The 17,227-nt window shown below is 51.0% G+C and overlaps 7 protein-coding genes; 3 read left to right on the plus strand and 4 right to left on the minus strand.

Moving 5' to 3' along the window:
* Nucleotides 1-1,466: 1,466 nt before the first annotated feature.
* On the plus strand, nucleotides 1,467-3,487 carry RCC_09712 (related to monooxigenase; the record flags this gene model as incomplete). XM_023774951.1 has 4 exons in its annotated part: nucleotides 1,467-1,750; nucleotides 1,835-1,851; nucleotides 1,909-3,148; nucleotides 3,205-3,487. The coding sequence occupies 4 exons, from the start codon at nucleotides 1,467-1,469 to the stop codon at nucleotides 3,485-3,487; spliced, it is 1,824 nt and encodes a 607-aa protein (XP_023630719.1).
* Nucleotides 3,488-4,591: 1,104 nt separating this feature from the next.
* Nucleotides 4,592-6,605, plus strand: RCC_09713 (probable amino acid transporters; the record flags this gene model as incomplete). XM_023774952.1 has 6 exons in its annotated part: nucleotides 4,592-5,098; nucleotides 5,154-5,220; nucleotides 5,277-5,815; nucleotides 5,874-5,939; nucleotides 5,992-6,318; nucleotides 6,378-6,605. 6 exons carry the CDS (start codon nucleotides 4,592-4,594, stop codon nucleotides 6,603-6,605), a joined length of 1,734 nt encoding a protein of 577 aa, XP_023630720.1.
* A 372-nt stretch (nucleotides 6,606-6,977) lies between these two features.
* Nucleotides 6,978-7,853, minus strand: RCC_09714 (uncharacterized protein; the record flags this gene model as incomplete). The annotated part of the gene is made up of 1 exon (XM_023774953.1): nucleotides 6,978-7,853. The coding sequence occupies one exon, from the start codon at nucleotides 7,851-7,853 to the stop codon at nucleotides 6,978-6,980; it is 876 nt and encodes a 291-aa protein (XP_023630721.1).
* Nucleotides 7,854-8,370: 517 nt separating this feature from the next.
* RCC_09715 (uncharacterized protein) lies at nucleotides 8,371-9,498 on the minus strand (the record flags this gene model as incomplete). XM_023774954.1 has 3 exons in its annotated part: nucleotides 8,371-8,577; nucleotides 8,630-9,237; nucleotides 9,288-9,498. The coding sequence occupies 3 exons, from the start codon at nucleotides 9,496-9,498 to the stop codon at nucleotides 8,371-8,373; spliced, it is 1,026 nt and encodes a 341-aa protein (XP_023630722.1).
* Nucleotides 9,499-11,533: 2,035 nt separating this feature from the next.
* RCC_09716 (uncharacterized protein) lies at nucleotides 11,534-11,909 on the minus strand (the record flags this gene model as incomplete). XM_023774955.1 has 2 exons in its annotated part: nucleotides 11,534-11,703; nucleotides 11,759-11,909. 2 exons carry the CDS (start codon nucleotides 11,907-11,909, stop codon nucleotides 11,534-11,536), a joined length of 321 nt encoding a protein of 106 aa, XP_023630723.1.
* A 2,390-nt stretch (nucleotides 11,910-14,299) lies between these two features.
* Nucleotides 14,300-15,643, plus strand: RCC_09717 (uncharacterized protein; the record flags this gene model as incomplete). XM_023774956.1 has 2 exons in its annotated part: nucleotides 14,300-14,761; nucleotides 14,819-15,643. 2 exons carry the CDS (start codon nucleotides 14,300-14,302, stop codon nucleotides 15,641-15,643), a joined length of 1,287 nt encoding a protein of 428 aa, XP_023630724.1.
* A 544-nt stretch (nucleotides 15,644-16,187) lies between these two features.
* Nucleotides 16,188-16,890, minus strand: RCC_09718 (uncharacterized protein; the record flags this gene model as incomplete). XM_023774957.1 has 6 exons in its annotated part: nucleotides 16,188-16,297; nucleotides 16,411-16,434; nucleotides 16,556-16,594; nucleotides 16,643-16,673; nucleotides 16,726-16,737; nucleotides 16,849-16,890. 6 exons carry the CDS (start codon nucleotides 16,888-16,890, stop codon nucleotides 16,188-16,190), a joined length of 258 nt encoding a protein of 85 aa, XP_023630725.1.
* Nucleotides 16,891-17,227: the final 337 nt, after the last annotated feature.

Consider the following 17,227-nt stretch of genomic DNA (forward strand, 5'->3'; position numbering starts at 1 on the left):
CAGCTTGATCGGAGGTGGCTTGATGGGAAGCGGCTGAGGCTCTTCTTAGAGAGAACAACACCGCCTCCCATACTGCATGACGAACTAGCACCTCTTCGCCAGTGAGGATTCCCAGCGCCATAATTCTAAGGTTTGCCATGATCTTCTGGCCCGACGAGACTCGCCAATCTGAGCAGCCAGCCCACGGCTCTGGCCGACGAAAGGAATGAGGAGATGAATCGCGGTTACCTTGTCGAGCGGCGATGAAAGCAGCAAACTTGGAGTCCATGTGGTCACTGCCGTAAGAAGGTCAATCGCCTTCATTAATAATGATTGGAGAGGGGATTTTGGGCGCACGGAGGTGACTCTCGTCAATGAAGTGCACAATGGCAGGCACGTCGGCGGTCGTAACCACAGACTTGATAGCAGAGAGGAGTTTCTGGTGCTCAAGCTACGAAGCTGTTGAAAGTCCTGGAAGACCTAAAAGTCAACGGAAGTGGCGTGTGGCGGTCGTTTGATGCTATCAGCCAAGCCATCCGAGCGATTGCAAAATCGAGACATGTTGCAATAACATGGTTCTATTCTTGTTTCGATGGTGGAAACTGGCCCCCAGGGATGGTTCCAGGTTGTGTGAGGAGTGGCTCGCATGCGAGCTGGCGTTCATCCTCGCCCAGATCAGCCTTGCTACCTCCGTCAAGAAGGATGTTATCTGGATCGAAGTCGGTGTCCGGCAAGCGCCCGAATGCCTCATGCTCTTCTTCAAGTTCTTGTTCGTCTTCTTTTTCTAGTCGAAGGAAGATTGAGGAGATGGATCGTGGTTGCCCTGCCGGGTTGCAACAAAAAYAGCGAACGTAACCTCCATATCGATTAGTGCCTGCAATATGACGGCCTTTCGCCATGTTTGCGGGTCTGTTCTTGTTGGACAAAGATCCGCATTCGATGTAGTTCTGCGAGGACTTATTTGCTACCAACGCACTAGCGCTAGGATGCTCGAGAGGACTCATAAGGTAACTCATAAGGTAGGTCTGAAATACCTCGCATGGGAAGAAACGGTGTACCAAATTCTCGTTGYCATTCTTTCGCGACGATGCAGCCTCGTGCTGTGTGCTATTTCTATATAAAAGTTGGAACTGATGAGCAATAGATCGAGTGCTCACTGAAGACAAATTATRCAGCATGCACGCCGAGTCATCTCGCTTCAGTACTAGGTAAGATGTCAATGCAATTGCATAATATTGTACCGCCAACGGCAAAACCCCGTACTGTCGATAGCTCGTTGTCAAACTCCAGGTTGTAGGTAGGTCACTTGTCACTTAGTACTAGAGCACGGCTAATCGGCACAGGTACTTGAAGAGTGGGGACCTATAGCTGCCCGAGGGCCGGATGTCATTCTGTCGACAAATACCTGGTAGCCACCGGTTATAACATCACTCATCATAGAGCGCAATTTTGTGTTCTAGTTTGCGATTGCCGACTCTGTAGCCAAAATGGGGATCAAGCACGATGGACCAACCAGCCTGTATGCTGACAACAGCACCGACGACTTTGCTCACAACAATCCCACAGCTGAGCGAGACGGTCTCCTCATTCCAGACCGCGATGAGACTGGCTATCAGATTCGTGAACAGCCCTATGGTACCAAGCGAAAGACCAAGGTGATTTTGATGGGCGCTGGAGCTTCTACGCTCAACTTTCTCAAGGTTGCTGGTGAAAGAATGCAGAACTTGGAGGTCGTGAGTTATGAGAAGAATCGAGATGTTGGAGGAACATGGTGAGTCTTGCGCAATATGCTGGACTTTTGTCTAGATCAATTTCATCTGAGACGGCGCTGACGATTCTTCCTTTTCCCTTTCAGGTTCGAGAACAGATATCGTACGTCGTAGGTATCCTACCGTGTTTGACGACCACGCTAACGAACGTTGTTTTCAGCGGGTTGCGCCTGTGACATTCCTTCTGTAAACTATCAATTCTCGTGGGCCATCAAGTTATGGACTGCCTTTTACTCAAGCTCTCCTGAGATCTGGGAATACATCAATGGTCTCTACGAGAAGTACGATTTGAAGAAGCATGTCAAACTGAGGCACCAAATCAGCCACGCAGAATGGAACGAAACAACTGGACGATGGGCGTTGCAAGTCAAGAATCTTGAGACTGGCGAAGAGTTTACGGACGAGGCAGAGTACTTTATCAATGCTGGAGGCGTTTTGAATAACTTCAAGCTTCCAGATATCGAAGGCCTAGACAAGTACAAAGGAAAGGTCATGCATTCCGCTGCTTATGAAGAAGGATACGATTTGAAGGACAAGAAGGTTGCGGTCGTCGGTTCTGGATCATCAGGCGTGCAAATCGTTGCCAAGATCATAGGGGAAGTGAATCAGCTCTACCACTGGGTGCGCTCACCAATCTGGATCACCGCGGCCTTTGCTCAAACTTGGGCAGGAAAGGATGGTGCCAACTTCAAGTACAGCGAGGAGCAATTGAAGTTTCTTGAGGAAAAYCCCAAAGCATACCTAGAGTACCGAAAGCAAATTGAGGACGAGCTCAACCAGCGCTTCAAATTCATCATCAAAGGATCCAAGGAAGCTGCTGAGGCTCGAAACTTCTCTTACGATCAAATGTCGCGCAAATTGAACGGGGATGAACGTCTTTGTGATAAGATCATCCCCAAGAACTTCAACCCTGGTTGTAGAAGACCTACGCCAGCTCCGGGTTATCTCGAAGCTTTGATAGCACCCAACGCCACCATCTTCACAGAAGCGATTGGAGAATTCACTGAGAGTGGATTCAAAGACCAAGACGGCAAGGACCATGACGTTGATGTTGTGATTTGCGCAACAGGATTCGATACTTCATGGCTTCCACGCTTTCCTATCCGCGCTTTCRGCCAAGACATTCGAGATATCTGGAATGAGAAGGACGGCGTGACGTCCTATCTATCGATTGCTGTGCCAGACATGCCAAACCACTTCACGTTCTGCGGGCCGTACGGCCCCCTGGGACATGGGTCTTTCATGCCGCTTATCGAGAGATGGACTACGTATATCCTCGATGTGATTGACAAAAGCCAAGAGGAGAACATCAAGAGCTTCACGCCAAAGATGGCTCCCAGCAGACAATTCCGACAGCATGCTGACTTATTCCTGCAACGGACGGCGTGGACGAGTCCCTGGTAAGCAAAAGACAGCTCGAACATAATGACGGACTGTAGCTAACCATTCCCAACAGTCGATCATGGTTCAAGCAGGGCAAGAAGGATGGTCAAGCAGCCATATATCCCGGTTCAAGGCTGCACTTCCTGCATTTGATGTCCAAAGTCCGCTACGAAGACTATGACATTGAGTACTTTGATGAGAATAGATTCGCTTTCCTAGGGAACGGTTTCGATACTCGGGAGTTTGACGGAAGAGACATTACCAATTATCTTGGAAGTCTCGATGATAAAGATGTCGAACCACAATACGGTGATGAGCTGTTGAACCGCTTGGCTGGCTGGGCGATAGGGAAGTAGGACAGATAACATCGAATGCGAGCATAGGTAGCGGCGAGAGATCGTATGAGGGACATTTGCCGTCCACCGGCTACACTTGCCCAGGGTAGCACGTGGCTTAGCTGTATTGTATTGTATTGTATTGCATTGGACCCATGCTTCCGCCGGCCGCTCTAGTTAGCAGAAGTGAGCGCCACCAAGCTGGCTGAGCGAGTTCTTCCTAGCACCTCTCTTTCTTGGCTTGCGGACCACATCGCTTTCAGGGTTGGTCAGCCGTAAACTCAACGAGCTTATTCACACCTTACAGGGCAGTGGCTGGTAGATGATGGAAGCGGAAATTCGCGGCCGCAAATCATAGTCGGGATAATCAAGTCCAGTGAAGACCTTCATGCTTTTGTAGTGAAGAGGCCGATGGCAACACATTTGAATGGCCAACGTATTTCTCCGCCTTGCTGGCATTTTCCTCACGCGGCAGTAGTGTTGCCATTACGTGGCGCAAGGCTGTGGACGTTGACACCATCGTTGCCAAGAGGTTGGGGAAGATAACGAGATGCTGGGATGAGGGGTGCGGCTACAGTAGTTCTCATGTAGCGAAGCCTAGCCCGTTGTTCTAGAATGCCACGGACCTTTTGGCGAGCGCAGCTTGCAAGGAACAGACAGGGCAGACGGCAGCCACGAACAGCGGGACAAAGAAAGCATGCATGGCAAGAGAGCTTGGAGATTTCTCCGCCCCTCGCGTCTTTTGCTTCTCGCCCTCACAAGCTTAGGCCGCGAGCATCCTCGTGTAACCTCAGCTGCATCACCTGCATCAAGCGTGCTGAGGCCGTTCTTGAGTATCTCTTGTGCTGCGTGAGGGGCCACAGATTGGACAGATTGGACAGATGGCGTCGGAGCCAAGCGACCAGGGTGCGTAATAGCGTTGCATCCATAGGCTCGCGTTGCATCGGCATCACTCCTCCCACAGAGGTTCCACTGATATCGGTCTTGGTGCTTCTTGGCGGCGCCGCCCTCACTTAAACTGGTTGCGGGCCACCGCTGTCGTGCGCGTGCGAGCTACTCTACTCTACCCTTCCATCTTTCTGGAGTAGTGAGTCCTCTTCAAGGTCACATCCAACACCCGACGGCATGGCGATCTGGAAACGCAACTCGGCGGTCGCTGAGGAGGCCGCCTCTGGGTCCGACACTGAGAGATACAACGAGAAACACGACGAGAAGAGCCAATATGGACATGAATCACCAACGGGTGAGATTGGCGAGCTGTCTGACCCGGCTGCGCCCAGCGAGAGCCTTCACCGTGGTCTTCAAGCTCGCCAAGTCTCCATGATTGCCATTGGAGGAGCTATTGGAACCGGTCTCATCATCGGCACAGGAACCGCGCTGGCCAACACCGGACCGGCATCGATTGTGATTTCCTACTCTCTCGTCGGAATGTTGGTCTACGTGGTGATGGCCAGTCTTGGAGAAATGGCGACTTGGTTACCCGCTGCAGGCGGTTTCGCTGTCTATGCCGACCGTTTCGTTGATCCCGCGCTTGGTTTTGCTACTGGTTACACGTACTGGTTCAAGTACATCATCACAACCCCTAACCAACTTACTGCCGGTGCTCTGGTCATTCAGTACTGGGTGAACAGGGTGAGTGATTCATTGGGCCTTTTCAAGAAACCTAAACTTTACTAACATCCGACAGGAAACAGTCAATCCAGGTGTTTGGATCACCATTTTCCTGATTGCGATCATCATAATCAACGTTGCTGGTAAGAGTCGACCCATTGTGCTCGGGATTGATCAATGTCTCACTAATGTCCCGCAGGAATCAAGTACTTCGGAGAATTCGAATTCTGGCTCTCGTCTATTAAAGTGCTGGTTATCCTCGGAATCATCCTCCTGAGTCTTATCATCGCACTCGGTGGTGCTGACGGAGATCGTCGAGGATTCCGCTACTGGAATAACCCCGGAGCATTCAATGAATACATGGGAACCGGTGCACTGGGACGCTTCACGGCTGTGTGGCAGTCCATGGTCACGGCTGTGTTTGCATACCTTGGAACCGAGCTGGTTGGTGTGACAGTCGGCGAGGCCCAGAACCCCCGACGCAACATTCCTCGTGCCATCAGGCTCACTTTCTGGCGTATCTGCGTATTCTACATCACCAGTGTCATCCTCCTCGGCATGTGTATTCCTTACAACAGCGAGGAACTCCTGGGTGCTACTGCGGCCACAACGTCAGCTGCCGCTTCCCCTTTCGTGGCTGCGATTAAGGTCGCTGGTATCGATGCTCTGCCCGGTATCGTGAACGGCTGCATTCTCCTCTTTGTGTTCAGTGCTGCCAACTCAGATCTGTACATTGCTGTGAGTACCTCCGCAACGTCAAAGAATTCAAGCGACGAAATGCTGATATATGAAATAGTCACGGACATTACACGGCCTTGCGATCAAGAGACATGCTCCAGCGATCTTTGCAAAGACCAACAAGGTGAGCTCACGTTTCTCGTAGCCATTATATCTACCTACTGACATACCTCCAGTGGGGAGTGCCTTACTATGCACTTGGCCTTTCAGCAACCATTTGCTGCCTGGCATACATGAACGTCTCGACCGCATCCAAGACCGTCTTCGGATACTTTGTTAACTTGGTCTCAATCTTTGGCCTGCTTACATGGATCTCCATCTTGGTGTCGCATATCTACTTCGTCAAGGCCCGGAGAGCGCAGGGCGTTCCTGACGATAGCCCTCTGCTGCGCTACAGATCACCTTTTGGACTTTGGGGCACCTACGTTGCCCTCGCGTTCTGCGTATTGATCTCGTTGACAAAGAATTTCAATGTCTTMAAGGATGGTGGATTTGACTACAAGGTGAGTCTACCAACGATCTCAGCTCTCCTTCAAGATCAGCCAACTAACAATCTATCCAGAACTTCGTCACCGGGTACCTTGGAATCCCTCTGTATCTTATCATGATCATCGGCTACAAGTTCATCATGAAGACCGACGCTCGCAAGCCCGAGAACGCTGATCTGTGGACTGGGAAAGCCGCCATTGATGCTGACGAGCAGGAGTGGCTCGCGAAGGAGGCTGCAGATCGCGCGAACGGACGAGATGGAAGCTGGCTGTATCGCCACACGCTCGGCTACCTTTTCTAAATCGATGTCTATGCGCAGTCACGGCGTCACGAAACAATACATCACGAATTAGGATCGGTCACCGCATATATCGAGCACATCGTTTTCAGAATCTGATGCTTGTGCAATGAGTGCGACCTTGCTATTGCAATTATTCTAACATTTGCTCCAGGCCCCGTTCGAGAGCGATGTGATTCCAGTCATCCAGCTCATCACCACTCGTTGTTCATCACAGTGAATCGACACCTTCCATCATTTATCAGTCATCAGTCATCCATCAGTCATTCATCATCCAACGCCGGTCATCACCATGAGACACTTAGACATCATTTCACCACCAATTCRGCACCACAAAGCAAGTGCGCCACAAAGAAACAGTCAGCCTTTGCACCCTCAGTCTTCGGACATGAAGCTGTCGCCCTCTTCGTCACGGTCATCGAGCGGAACATGTTCGCCATGCTCGGGATTGATGCGGCTGAGGACTTTGGTGTGGGGGAGAGAGGCATCTTCCAACATAGGTCCCRACCAAACGCGCGCATGATACAGCACTTCACGACCCGCCTTATGCGCGTGGTATCTACCGCACAACTTGCAGAGACCAGTTTTTGGCTTACAAGAATGTGTGCCGACCTTGAAAGGCCCGTATGACGGCTGGAATGGCGAGCTTGTCTGATGTTGATGGTATCTCGTATCGGTGACGGAGGCTGGGAGAAGATATGATGTGCAGATCCACAAGCCATACTCGGTCAAATAGCGAGGGTTCAGCTCACGCCAATCAATATCGTCTGGGTTGCACTCTCGACCCAGCTGCTTGTGATGCTGAGTCGCCGTCGGGCCGGACCTCAGTACATACTGGGTGTACGGAGAGACGTCCTCAATGCCCAGAGGGAAGACCGTGTTGATAGCTTGGAGCTGTTGATCTGTGGTCAGCATCTGACGGAACCAGCGATCCTCTCTCTCGTTGCGCGCCTCCTCGGACATGCAGAACGGCTCATCATCTTCCACGAGATCTTTCGCGCCGCAGAGATGATACTCGTGCGGAGGGATGAGAGCGTAAATTTGGCGGCAGTGAACACTGGAGCAGATTCCGGGACCAAACGACTCTGACACGAACAAGCGCGCACCGTTGCGGCCATCGTCGACATGCGCGACTGGGTCATCATGGCAGAAACCGAGTCCTTGGACATTGATGGCGAAGGCAGTGCATGGCGCGACAATCTTGAGCTTTCGGGCTCCACACACGAAGTTGAAGATCGAGTAGACACACATGTTTGGATGTGTAGACGGCGCCGATAGCGCTGATCAGTGGAAGCAGATTGTGGAATGCTCGACGGCGATGGAGATGAGGTCGCGCAGAATACCAATCACTGGTCAAGGATGACTGGTGGAGTGTGTGATCAGGTGGAAGGTTGAAGTTAGGGAGCGACAAGTGGAGTCAAGTTTGTCACCGGGAGACAGACGCTAGTCTACTCTTGGAAGCAACTTCAATCCCGAGTCTCGACACAATGCGACTCGTAAACAAAGCCGTTGTTTGAAATTGAGAATGACCAACAAAGAAGCAATACATCAGAGTCGCCGCACATTGTGGCCTAGGATATGTAGCTGGAAAAGTAGCCTCGCGCACCCAAATTCAATGTCTACTTCCTGTTTAGGAAAGCACTACGTCACGAGAGATGAGTGAATGAATTGGTCGGGAAACATCCTGCGTAGAATATCAAACATAATTCATTCACCACCACAAGATACGAGAATTTAGATGGCATGGTTTTGATGCTAGCATGCAGATCTAAAACTTTGAGGTATATGAGCGACCACCAACTTGCTTTCTTTCCAAGCTATGGCGCAGTATCCCAGTGATGCGCGCATAGTCGTGTCCTTCTGCTAACTTGAGCGGGGTGTTGAGACCGTCTTCGCAGACCTTCTTATGAGGGTCAGCGCCAAAACGAAGCAAAAGCGTTACAGTATCTTCATGTTGCTTGTAAACAGCTTCGTACTACACAGTCATCAGTCTCCACTCGAAGCAAGGCGTGAGTCGAACAACTCACCAATGCAGTCAACTCGCACTCTCCTTCATCATGATGAGCGCGACATRACATGTCATCGACATCAACGCCTGCGTCTAGCAAGAGCTTGACAAGATCGTTGCAGCCTCGTTTCGCCGCGCTTTGGAGTAATCTTGTTCCCTTGAACAAGTCGACGCCGAAGCGCTGTAACAAAACTTCAATGCATGCCACCTTTACGGGCGGGCCGTATACGGCACGACGAATGAGATCCTTGTCAACTTTGGCGCCATGGTTCAAGAACCAGATAAGCTCTTGAGGCCCTGTATGTAGTGACCACTCGAGCATACGATTGAACGATTGTGCAGATTCCTTCATATATCGCCAATTTTTCTCATAGAGGAGATCGAGTAGAGTCGGGCCTCTGGCTGCGTATTCCAATGCCATTGAGGTATTTCGATCTTCGAGGGAAGCACCCATCTGTGTGCAAAGACGAAGGACCTTGACATCGTTATGTAGTGCAGCATAGGCCGCGACGGCTTGTATAGGCTGTGGGTGACCAGCGGCAGCGGAAAGTTGAGACACGATGATCTGTACTGCGGCGGCGTCGTCGATGAGTGCGCTCGCGAAAAGCTTCTCCAACTGATTCATGTCTAGAGCATTGTGAGACCGAATTGGACCGTGAGGTGACGATGAAGCTCACTTTCAGGATTTGTTTTAGGCGTGTTCAAGGCGGCTTCCCGAATGGCGTTCCCGACGGGATCACTGATCATCAGTTCCCAGGGGCGTGTGAGCTTCTCATCGGCTGGATGTCTGACACCAACAAAGTGTGCAAGAACCTCATGGAGGTACTCCTGCTCAGAGATGCGGTTTGCCTTGAGCGCCTGAAATGCTTCGTCGAAACAAAGAGTCATTCTGATCTTAAGCAGACAATGTGTGACGAATTAGGCAAGAAACTGAACGGTGTTGGAGGAAACGGAAGCAGTCGGCCGAACTGCCCCAAAGCACAACGTGCGTCCCTTATACTACGTGTTCGCAAAGCCCACGATCGAGAGTGCCTTTGGATAATCCTCTTGGCAGAAGGGCTCCTTTCGCTGAGACCAGGTACCGCTGGCTGAGGGATTTTTCGAAAGTCGCTCATCCGCTGCGTCTTTTACTGCTTTCAGCTGGAACGCTGACTTAGCCATTGCGGCAACTACCACGGTATCACTGGTACGCATGTGCTCCTGAAGGCCACAACAGATAATGATACACGCAAGCAGCGGTACCCAGCAGAACGTCGGGCGCAGAGTTCATTGAGATAGGACTCACTTAGGAACCCTTTCTTTGAATATTGCAGATACCAACCCCGAACTGGCGGCTTTGATGGCATCCATTCTCGCTGTTCTTTTATCCAGCCGCGGTCGTCGCATGCGGTGTCAAGGATGGTGGGAGGGGAGGAAAGAGATGGAGGATGGATGGTGGAGGACGCAGGTGCGAGAGCTGTAGAAAGGGACTGCTGTATGTGGTTAGCTCCAAGAATGGGCGCTTAGTCACCCGCGCCAACAATCTAGACCTCGTCTTCCACTTTCACGAACCCATTGGAACTTCTCGTGCTCAGCTAAATGGTGTCTTTCCGTGCTCAAGCTCACGAGTCACGCCTCACAGTCATCAAAACACCAAGATGTTTTCCGGAGACATCCTTCAGCGAGTCAACGAGTCCAACACGTGTCCCTGGATTCTACACCCCGCCAGCCACAAGGTCTTCTGAGAGCCTCCCTCAGGGCAGGTCGGAGCTATCAACCACGCCTCATTGAGAGACTGGCCCAAGAATCTCCCGGAGTGAGCTCTGGCTGACACCTAGCGCATAGTCACCACTGGGCCAAGGAAGAAGCCCGCGTGGATCGTCGTGAGGCACTTTTTGAATTGGTCTGCTACATCGCGTGGACGTGAGGCAGACCCGAACCGTCGAGGTAGACTCCACTGTTCGCTTTGTCCGAGCCGTGTTCTCGCGAGGACTGCTTCGGTAAAGGTCGCCAAGTCTTGCACTAGATTGAGGACGGAGGTCATGAATGGAGACAGCCAGTCACATTCGGTGCTGTGCCTCACGTAGCGGCCTTTGTAGTCGCACGACCGAAGGGATAAGGGTGGGGCTTTAATTGTCTCCACGAAGTAACGAACTTGGCGAACATGGCTCGAATCCTTCAGGATCACGGCTGCGGCCTGTGTTATCCTATGAACAGGGCGCTAGTAAATGGCCCGAAGCCAGTATATAGAGATGTAGGTTCCATCGCCATTTCTTAACAAAGCTCTCACACAGACTTCGAACTCGTGAGATAAATTCGCCATCCCTACACCGTTTGTCGCAAAGTCTCAACGTTCGCAATCAGCCGCTACAATAAGCCAAAATGGCAGGTCAAGCAGATACTGCATGGATTGGGAAGCATTGCTAACAGATTGTAGCTCTTCGCCGCTGCCACTGTTGCGCTCTTTACGATCACCAGCTCTGTAGGAGCCAGCCCAGTTGCTTGACCTGGCGTCAGCCCTATCGACGCTCGCAACACTCTTGAAGCTCGTCTACTACCGTGGGACTGCAACTTTGGCGTCCCGAACGGTCTTACCTTCGCAAATCTGCAGCAAGAAAAAGCCACCTTTGATCGCCTGTTCGGCACCGACCGCCTCAAGGCAGCTTCAGGACAATGCTATGTCTCATTCTGCCGTGGAAATGCTAGTAAGTAAACCAACCTTTCCGATGCCCGAACTTCAATCGGAGCCACTTTGAAATTAGCTAACTGACTGTTAACTCACTAGTGGCTTTTTGCAACATGAACGGCAACACTAGGACTGAAAGGCGGGAGAGAGAAATGACATGGCATCTCGCTACACCACGGGTGGCAGTGAGTGTATGAGGGAGTCAGACAATACCGGTCTCTTCTACCTGTTTGGCAAACAGGATGAGTGGACATGGAGTCAATATAGCGCTATCAGACGCTGTTGAGTGTCCTGGCCTGAGTTCGCGAACGCAGTGAGTGTAGTCTTGCAGAGTCTATGACTGTAGAAAGTTGTAGCGAGTGGAGTTTCGAGCAAATCAAGCTCAGTTCTTTCGGTATTCRCAGAGAGGTTGGTGTAATCCACCGTATCTTCATTCGCGTTAGAGACTACCTCAAAGGAGGCCCATTTAGAGGAGAAATATACTTTCTGCCATGATCGGCTTGGGAGGAGTTATGTATGTGGAGAAGATTGTAGCGGCATCTCCGCCTGCTCCCTTTGAGAAGAGGTGGGGAAGAGTAGATGTGCAACCAGCAATTGCCATCCTGTGGTTGTACGCATTTTCCATTTTGCGCATCAAGTTCAGACGTGGGCACCTGGAATGAAGCATGGAAGATGAGCAGGTGCATCAGATATTTCGGAGGGTGGGAGATATATGGAGGCTTCGAGACATGCTCTATGCCTTCCATACTTCAGTAGGACAAGGCGAGCCAAACGGTATGAGCACGGCCGGAGAATGACTCGGAAGCACACCACCATTATTGGAACACTTCGATGCCGGCAGCTTGGCAATAATCGTCCTGAAGTAATCGTTGTTGACACCTCCCATGAATCTGTGGTATTGTCTCTCCGGGTGAATTGCCATGCCAGGTGTGTAGACTTGGCCGCCTCCAGGGTCATCGCTGGATTTCACGTCACGGCAATGAAGAGGATTCTCGTGCTCGAGGGCATGCMACTATGGCTGTACCGAGATGGGGATCTCGTGTCATCCATCACATCGCAAGCTCTGCCAAGCGGAATGCCACCTCACCGCCACAGTAGTCAGACTGCGTTTCGAGATGGTCCACATGCGTCAAGTAGGGTGGCAATACGGCCGACGGTAGTAGTCAAAGTTCAAACCTTCGATGGACATGCTAGCATGTGAAGTGTGAAGTGGAGAACAGCTTAGTCATCTTTGCGGCTCAATCTCGATCTCGGACCTCACTCTACCGTTCTGTATTTCCTACCGGCATCGACGTCTTCGTTTCCACAGGACCGATTTGGACACATCACATCGCATTGTGTCATCACTGGGATACAATGCCAGGCCTTCTCCGCTGCTTTCGACGGATGACCGCAGCATCAAGTCTCGCCAGGAAGACGGCCCCGGATGGCGTGCCAACTATATCAAGCTTCATATGAGACCCAAGTCGCTAGTCCCGAAGCCCACGAGGCGCAATTTACTGGCAGATCTACAGGACCTCATCGCGTCGGAGTTATTGCAGCCCACAATAGGACGACCTGCAGACCCCCATGCTTTCTGAGGCTTTGGAGGACCACACTGGCTTTACAGCCACTTGAATCCCCATCTGGACCGCGACGACATGATTCTGACATGTGAGAACGCTGTCCCAGACGATGCCCGGTCATTTTGGTCGTGGAGTACAACGCCCTCCGGGAGTCCAGGGTGCGGAGGCAATTCCGACGTCTTCATGACCGACTTGCCGACCTATAGGATTGTCCGCTTGCCGGGACTCCCCGAAAAATAGGGCTGAAGGTGTTGCCTGTTGTCTTTTCGCGGGTTCGTGGACGCTACGGCTCGGCCGATCTCAAATTACCGATTCGTATGGACCGGGATGTGAGCAGGGCTGCGATCCAAAACACGCGATAGAAAGTCGAGAGCACCGCGGCTTGCGTCGGGCTGGAGTCGCCGCTATTTGCACTGCTCTCTACCCTCCGCTTCCTGACGGGCCCTGGACAAGTCTAGACAAGCATTGACCAACACTTCTCTGGGAAATCCTCCGTTGTCCGCAATGTCCGTAGTGGAAGCCCGACGGTACCGTAATTGGAGCTCACGTCGACAGGACACGCAACGTGGATGCACAATATGCCAGTTATTGCCATGTGAAATGACTCTGACACGCCGGGAACGAACTGTCGCATCGTCTCACTCTTCGGTGTCTACAATAATGCCGTCCGCTTGCGCAATCGTACTGGAGCGCCAGTTCTCTGGACCGTGCTTCGCCAGGGTCTCCGTACTAAACAACGCTCTCTCCTTCCAAGGTCATTCGGAAAGCAATCGCTATCGCTCYCAAGTGTCCTTCGTGTGTTTGCGCTCTGCATTTCCACCGCGGCTCGGAACTWTCCACAAGGCCTCCAATGAACGGTGATTCATTCATGAGGTCCGAGCTTTTGCCACGAGAGCTGCCTGTAGGTGTAAAGCCCTGATAGAACTATTTGAAGGTGCTTTCATATGCAGTTCCATGTGATCTGACAGTAGGTCTAATTTGAGACATCTCCGGGATCTGACCGAGGAAATCTACGATTTGCAAAGGTTAATGACCTCGTGCTTCTATCCATGTTTGAGCTGACGGCAACTTGCTAACTGATTACTGACAACAATTGTKCTACATTCTGCATTGCTGATCTTGAAGCAYGCACTCAATACAATTGTCATCGACATCGGCATCAATGTTGACAAGGCGCCAATCGTGCGATCGTTGCTATGGCCAGAAACTACGTTGCACGAGACAGGAAGGAGATGTTTGCAACAGGTGCATAAAGCACGTCGCTCAATGTAAGAATTATCCCAATAAAATTATCTAGGTTGCCACGTGGAGGTCATGGTCGGGCATATTGGGATTGGATTTCAAACGCTAATATTATGGAATAGGCATATACAGTAAGTCGAAGAACATGAGTTCGTTATCATTCGCTGACATGTAGACAGGCTTCAGTCTACCGAAAGGAAGACCACCAAATGGGAAGATGTCTGCTTCAGCTTTGGCGCGCCTGGGAACTCCGCCTCGAACTCCGAAGTCACATCGCCGGCACCTTGAAGGATCGTGCGCATCGGAATTGAGCGAAGCTACAGTGATGGGCTCCAGGTTGCGCACAAATACAACTTGCAATCAAGCAGTCGGCATAGCGGCGAACAACTCTACACCAACCGCTGCAACGGCTCTTGAACCGCCGTCGACGTCGCATTTCAACCATCTTGAATGGAACAACATGGTCATCGATCCGCGACAACTGAATTCACATACCCAATGGAATCAAACGTCGACGACCAAGATCGAGACTCAATTGCCGTCCACAGGAATTGAATACCAAAACGTCCCGCAGTGGAATGCCATGGCAAACGATGGAAGTTCCGACACCAGCCATGATGGCGTTAGCTTCGGCAGTAACAGCAGTAGCAACAGTAATGCGAGCGGAAACAGCCTCTCCGTAAGTGGGAGCGATCATGTGATTCGAATTCGAAGCTGATACATCATGTCCGAACAGGAGAAGACTCGGTCGGAAATGATCTCCCAGCTCACCCACCTCAGTTCAAGGCTTGATACGCTATACTCCTCCAAGGGTGTCGAGCTTTCATATACAGCATTCCACTCTCCACATCTCACGCTCTTCGACGATGCGTGTTATAGGATCGTAGCCGGCTGGTTCGTCTACCTCTTTGCCAGGATGCAATTACAGGTCCCGTCAGAAGACGCAAACTTCATGTCAGGCATGAGACCTACTGGCGATATCCTACATTCAGTCTTTTCAGCATCTCACTGCCTGCTGGATGTTCTACGCGCCCTGCAACGAGAGTCAATAGACGCTGATGCTGCTACTAACGTGGATCTATGGACTGAAATCAAGCAGGAGCCTGTACATTCCGCCCAGGTGAACAACGAGCACATCACGTCATACTTCCAGAATGACCAATCGACAAATATGTATCAAACCGCACAGAGCCGCTGTCCCAGCACAGTTCTTCGCCAGCTGGTAGTCAATTGCCACACACAAACTCTCAACATCTACGTCATTGTGTTAATCGCACTACAACACGACGCAGCCATAAACAACTCCCAAATGTCTACAGATCGACAAGTCGAGGACGATACACGTCTCGCGCTAGTAGTGCAACTGTGCGCGGATCTTCTGGAAAGAGAACGCCAAGCCGTGGATCTGTTTCTGACTCGGCTGCCTCCGTCTTCAGAGGCGCAGACATTTGAATCTCAGTGTCAGACGATGTTGCCGATGGGGAACGGAACTATGATGGGTCATCTTGAGATTGATGTACAGCAGCGTCTGGCGCGTATTCAACAGATGCTGAGGCTCTGATGAATGGTAATGATGGCTAAGGGATTACCTGCAGGATTTTTATGGCAGAGGACACGAGCACGCTTAATGTCATGATACCATATTTTGGCTTTCAACAAACGATGTACACGAGAGGAAGCTGCCCAGCGATACCTCTGAACATTGAGTTCATGTCAGCTCATGGCTATAATGGTCCATGCACCACTCAATGCCACAATTACTTGAAGTTTCGATTTCGACATGTCGTAGGAATCCAAAGTTTGTGTATCGACGGGACGTAGAGATTCGTACAGAGTGACTGCGAGCATCGCAGACACCAACTTCATGCCATACAGCGTCTCTTGTCATCGGAGGTTGTCCAGAGCCACAGAGGCACCTCGAGCATCCTAGCGCTGGTGCGTTGGTAGGCAATCAATTCTCGCGAAATGACAGTGAAGGCGACTGTTTGGCAGTTCATAACAACTTCCGATGGAGAGAGACGCTGAAGGAACGGATTCATGGCGAACCAACTATTCGATTAACAAGCTTCAAAATGAAGCGTGCAGTGAATTATCTCAAATCACTTCTATGGCTTCTTCCATTGCCCAACGTCTTCCAAACCCTTCCCGGCCGTTTGGCCAGCTCCCTCAACACCACCAGTCACATACTGTAGGCTATCGCCAACAGCTTTAGTACCTAATAGAAAAGAATGAGCGATGTCCGAGTTCTTCTCAAGTGGACCAAGGCCTAGAGTATTTCGAGAAGACTCTCCGTATTACATCGAATGCCTTTTGCACTTGAAAACTCACCGGTGGTGTTGTTGACAGTCTCTCCTGCTACAGCGTCAGTATATCCAATTCCCCGCAAAGTCCCCAGGCTCTTGGCTAAAGCAACCATCTACTAAAGGGATACAGGTGGCAGGCCAAGAGTCTGAGATTTAGGTATGTAACTCACCCACTGCACGGCCCGCTGCGCCAGTAACAGATCCGACGCCTGGTCATGGTCAGCACGGGAGGGTCAAGAAGATGTCCAGATATTCACCTTTCAAGACGCCACCTGTGAGGTTTCCTAACTATAGAATGTGAGCTTACGTCGAGATGTTGTATGCATGACCGGATACATACGGTGCTCGTTACCTAAAAGCGGAGGACAGAACGATTAGAAATGTCTTCGACTATATCGAGGTAGGACGAGGCCGATGGTAGCTCGAAACATTTTCGAATTGCCCTCTTTGCCCTTTTACTTACACCTTTGGCGACTCCTTCGGCACCATTGTTTTGTCCAGACATGGTGATGGAGACTTTGCTGAGCTGATTGACAGATGGTGTTGTTACCCCTTGAGCTGTCCCAGTGATTACCAGTCGCTTGCGGAAAGGGGAATGTGCTTGATGTCCAAATGTTGCTCCGATTCAGCTGCAGTATCTTGCTTGAGACGTATTGAGAAATGCTGAAAGTATACGTCCGTGTCTGCATATATGTATTGGTATCGCGACCCACCTTACGTTATATGACGTTCGAAAGGGACACATGTGCTCACATGTTGCCTGCAACATCAATATGCGTGCCTCGCGTTTCAAAACAAGTTTGTCGGGCTTTATGAAGCTGCACCTTCTGTCATCGCCCGCG

This window comes from Ramularia collo-cygni, assembly GCF_900074925.1.
Source record: "Ramularia collo-cygni strain URUG2 genome assembly, contig: RCC_scaffold19, whole genome shotgun sequence".
Classification (NCBI taxonomy): domain Eukaryota; kingdom Fungi; phylum Ascomycota; class Dothideomycetes; order Mycosphaerellales; family Mycosphaerellaceae; genus Ramularia; species Ramularia collo-cygni.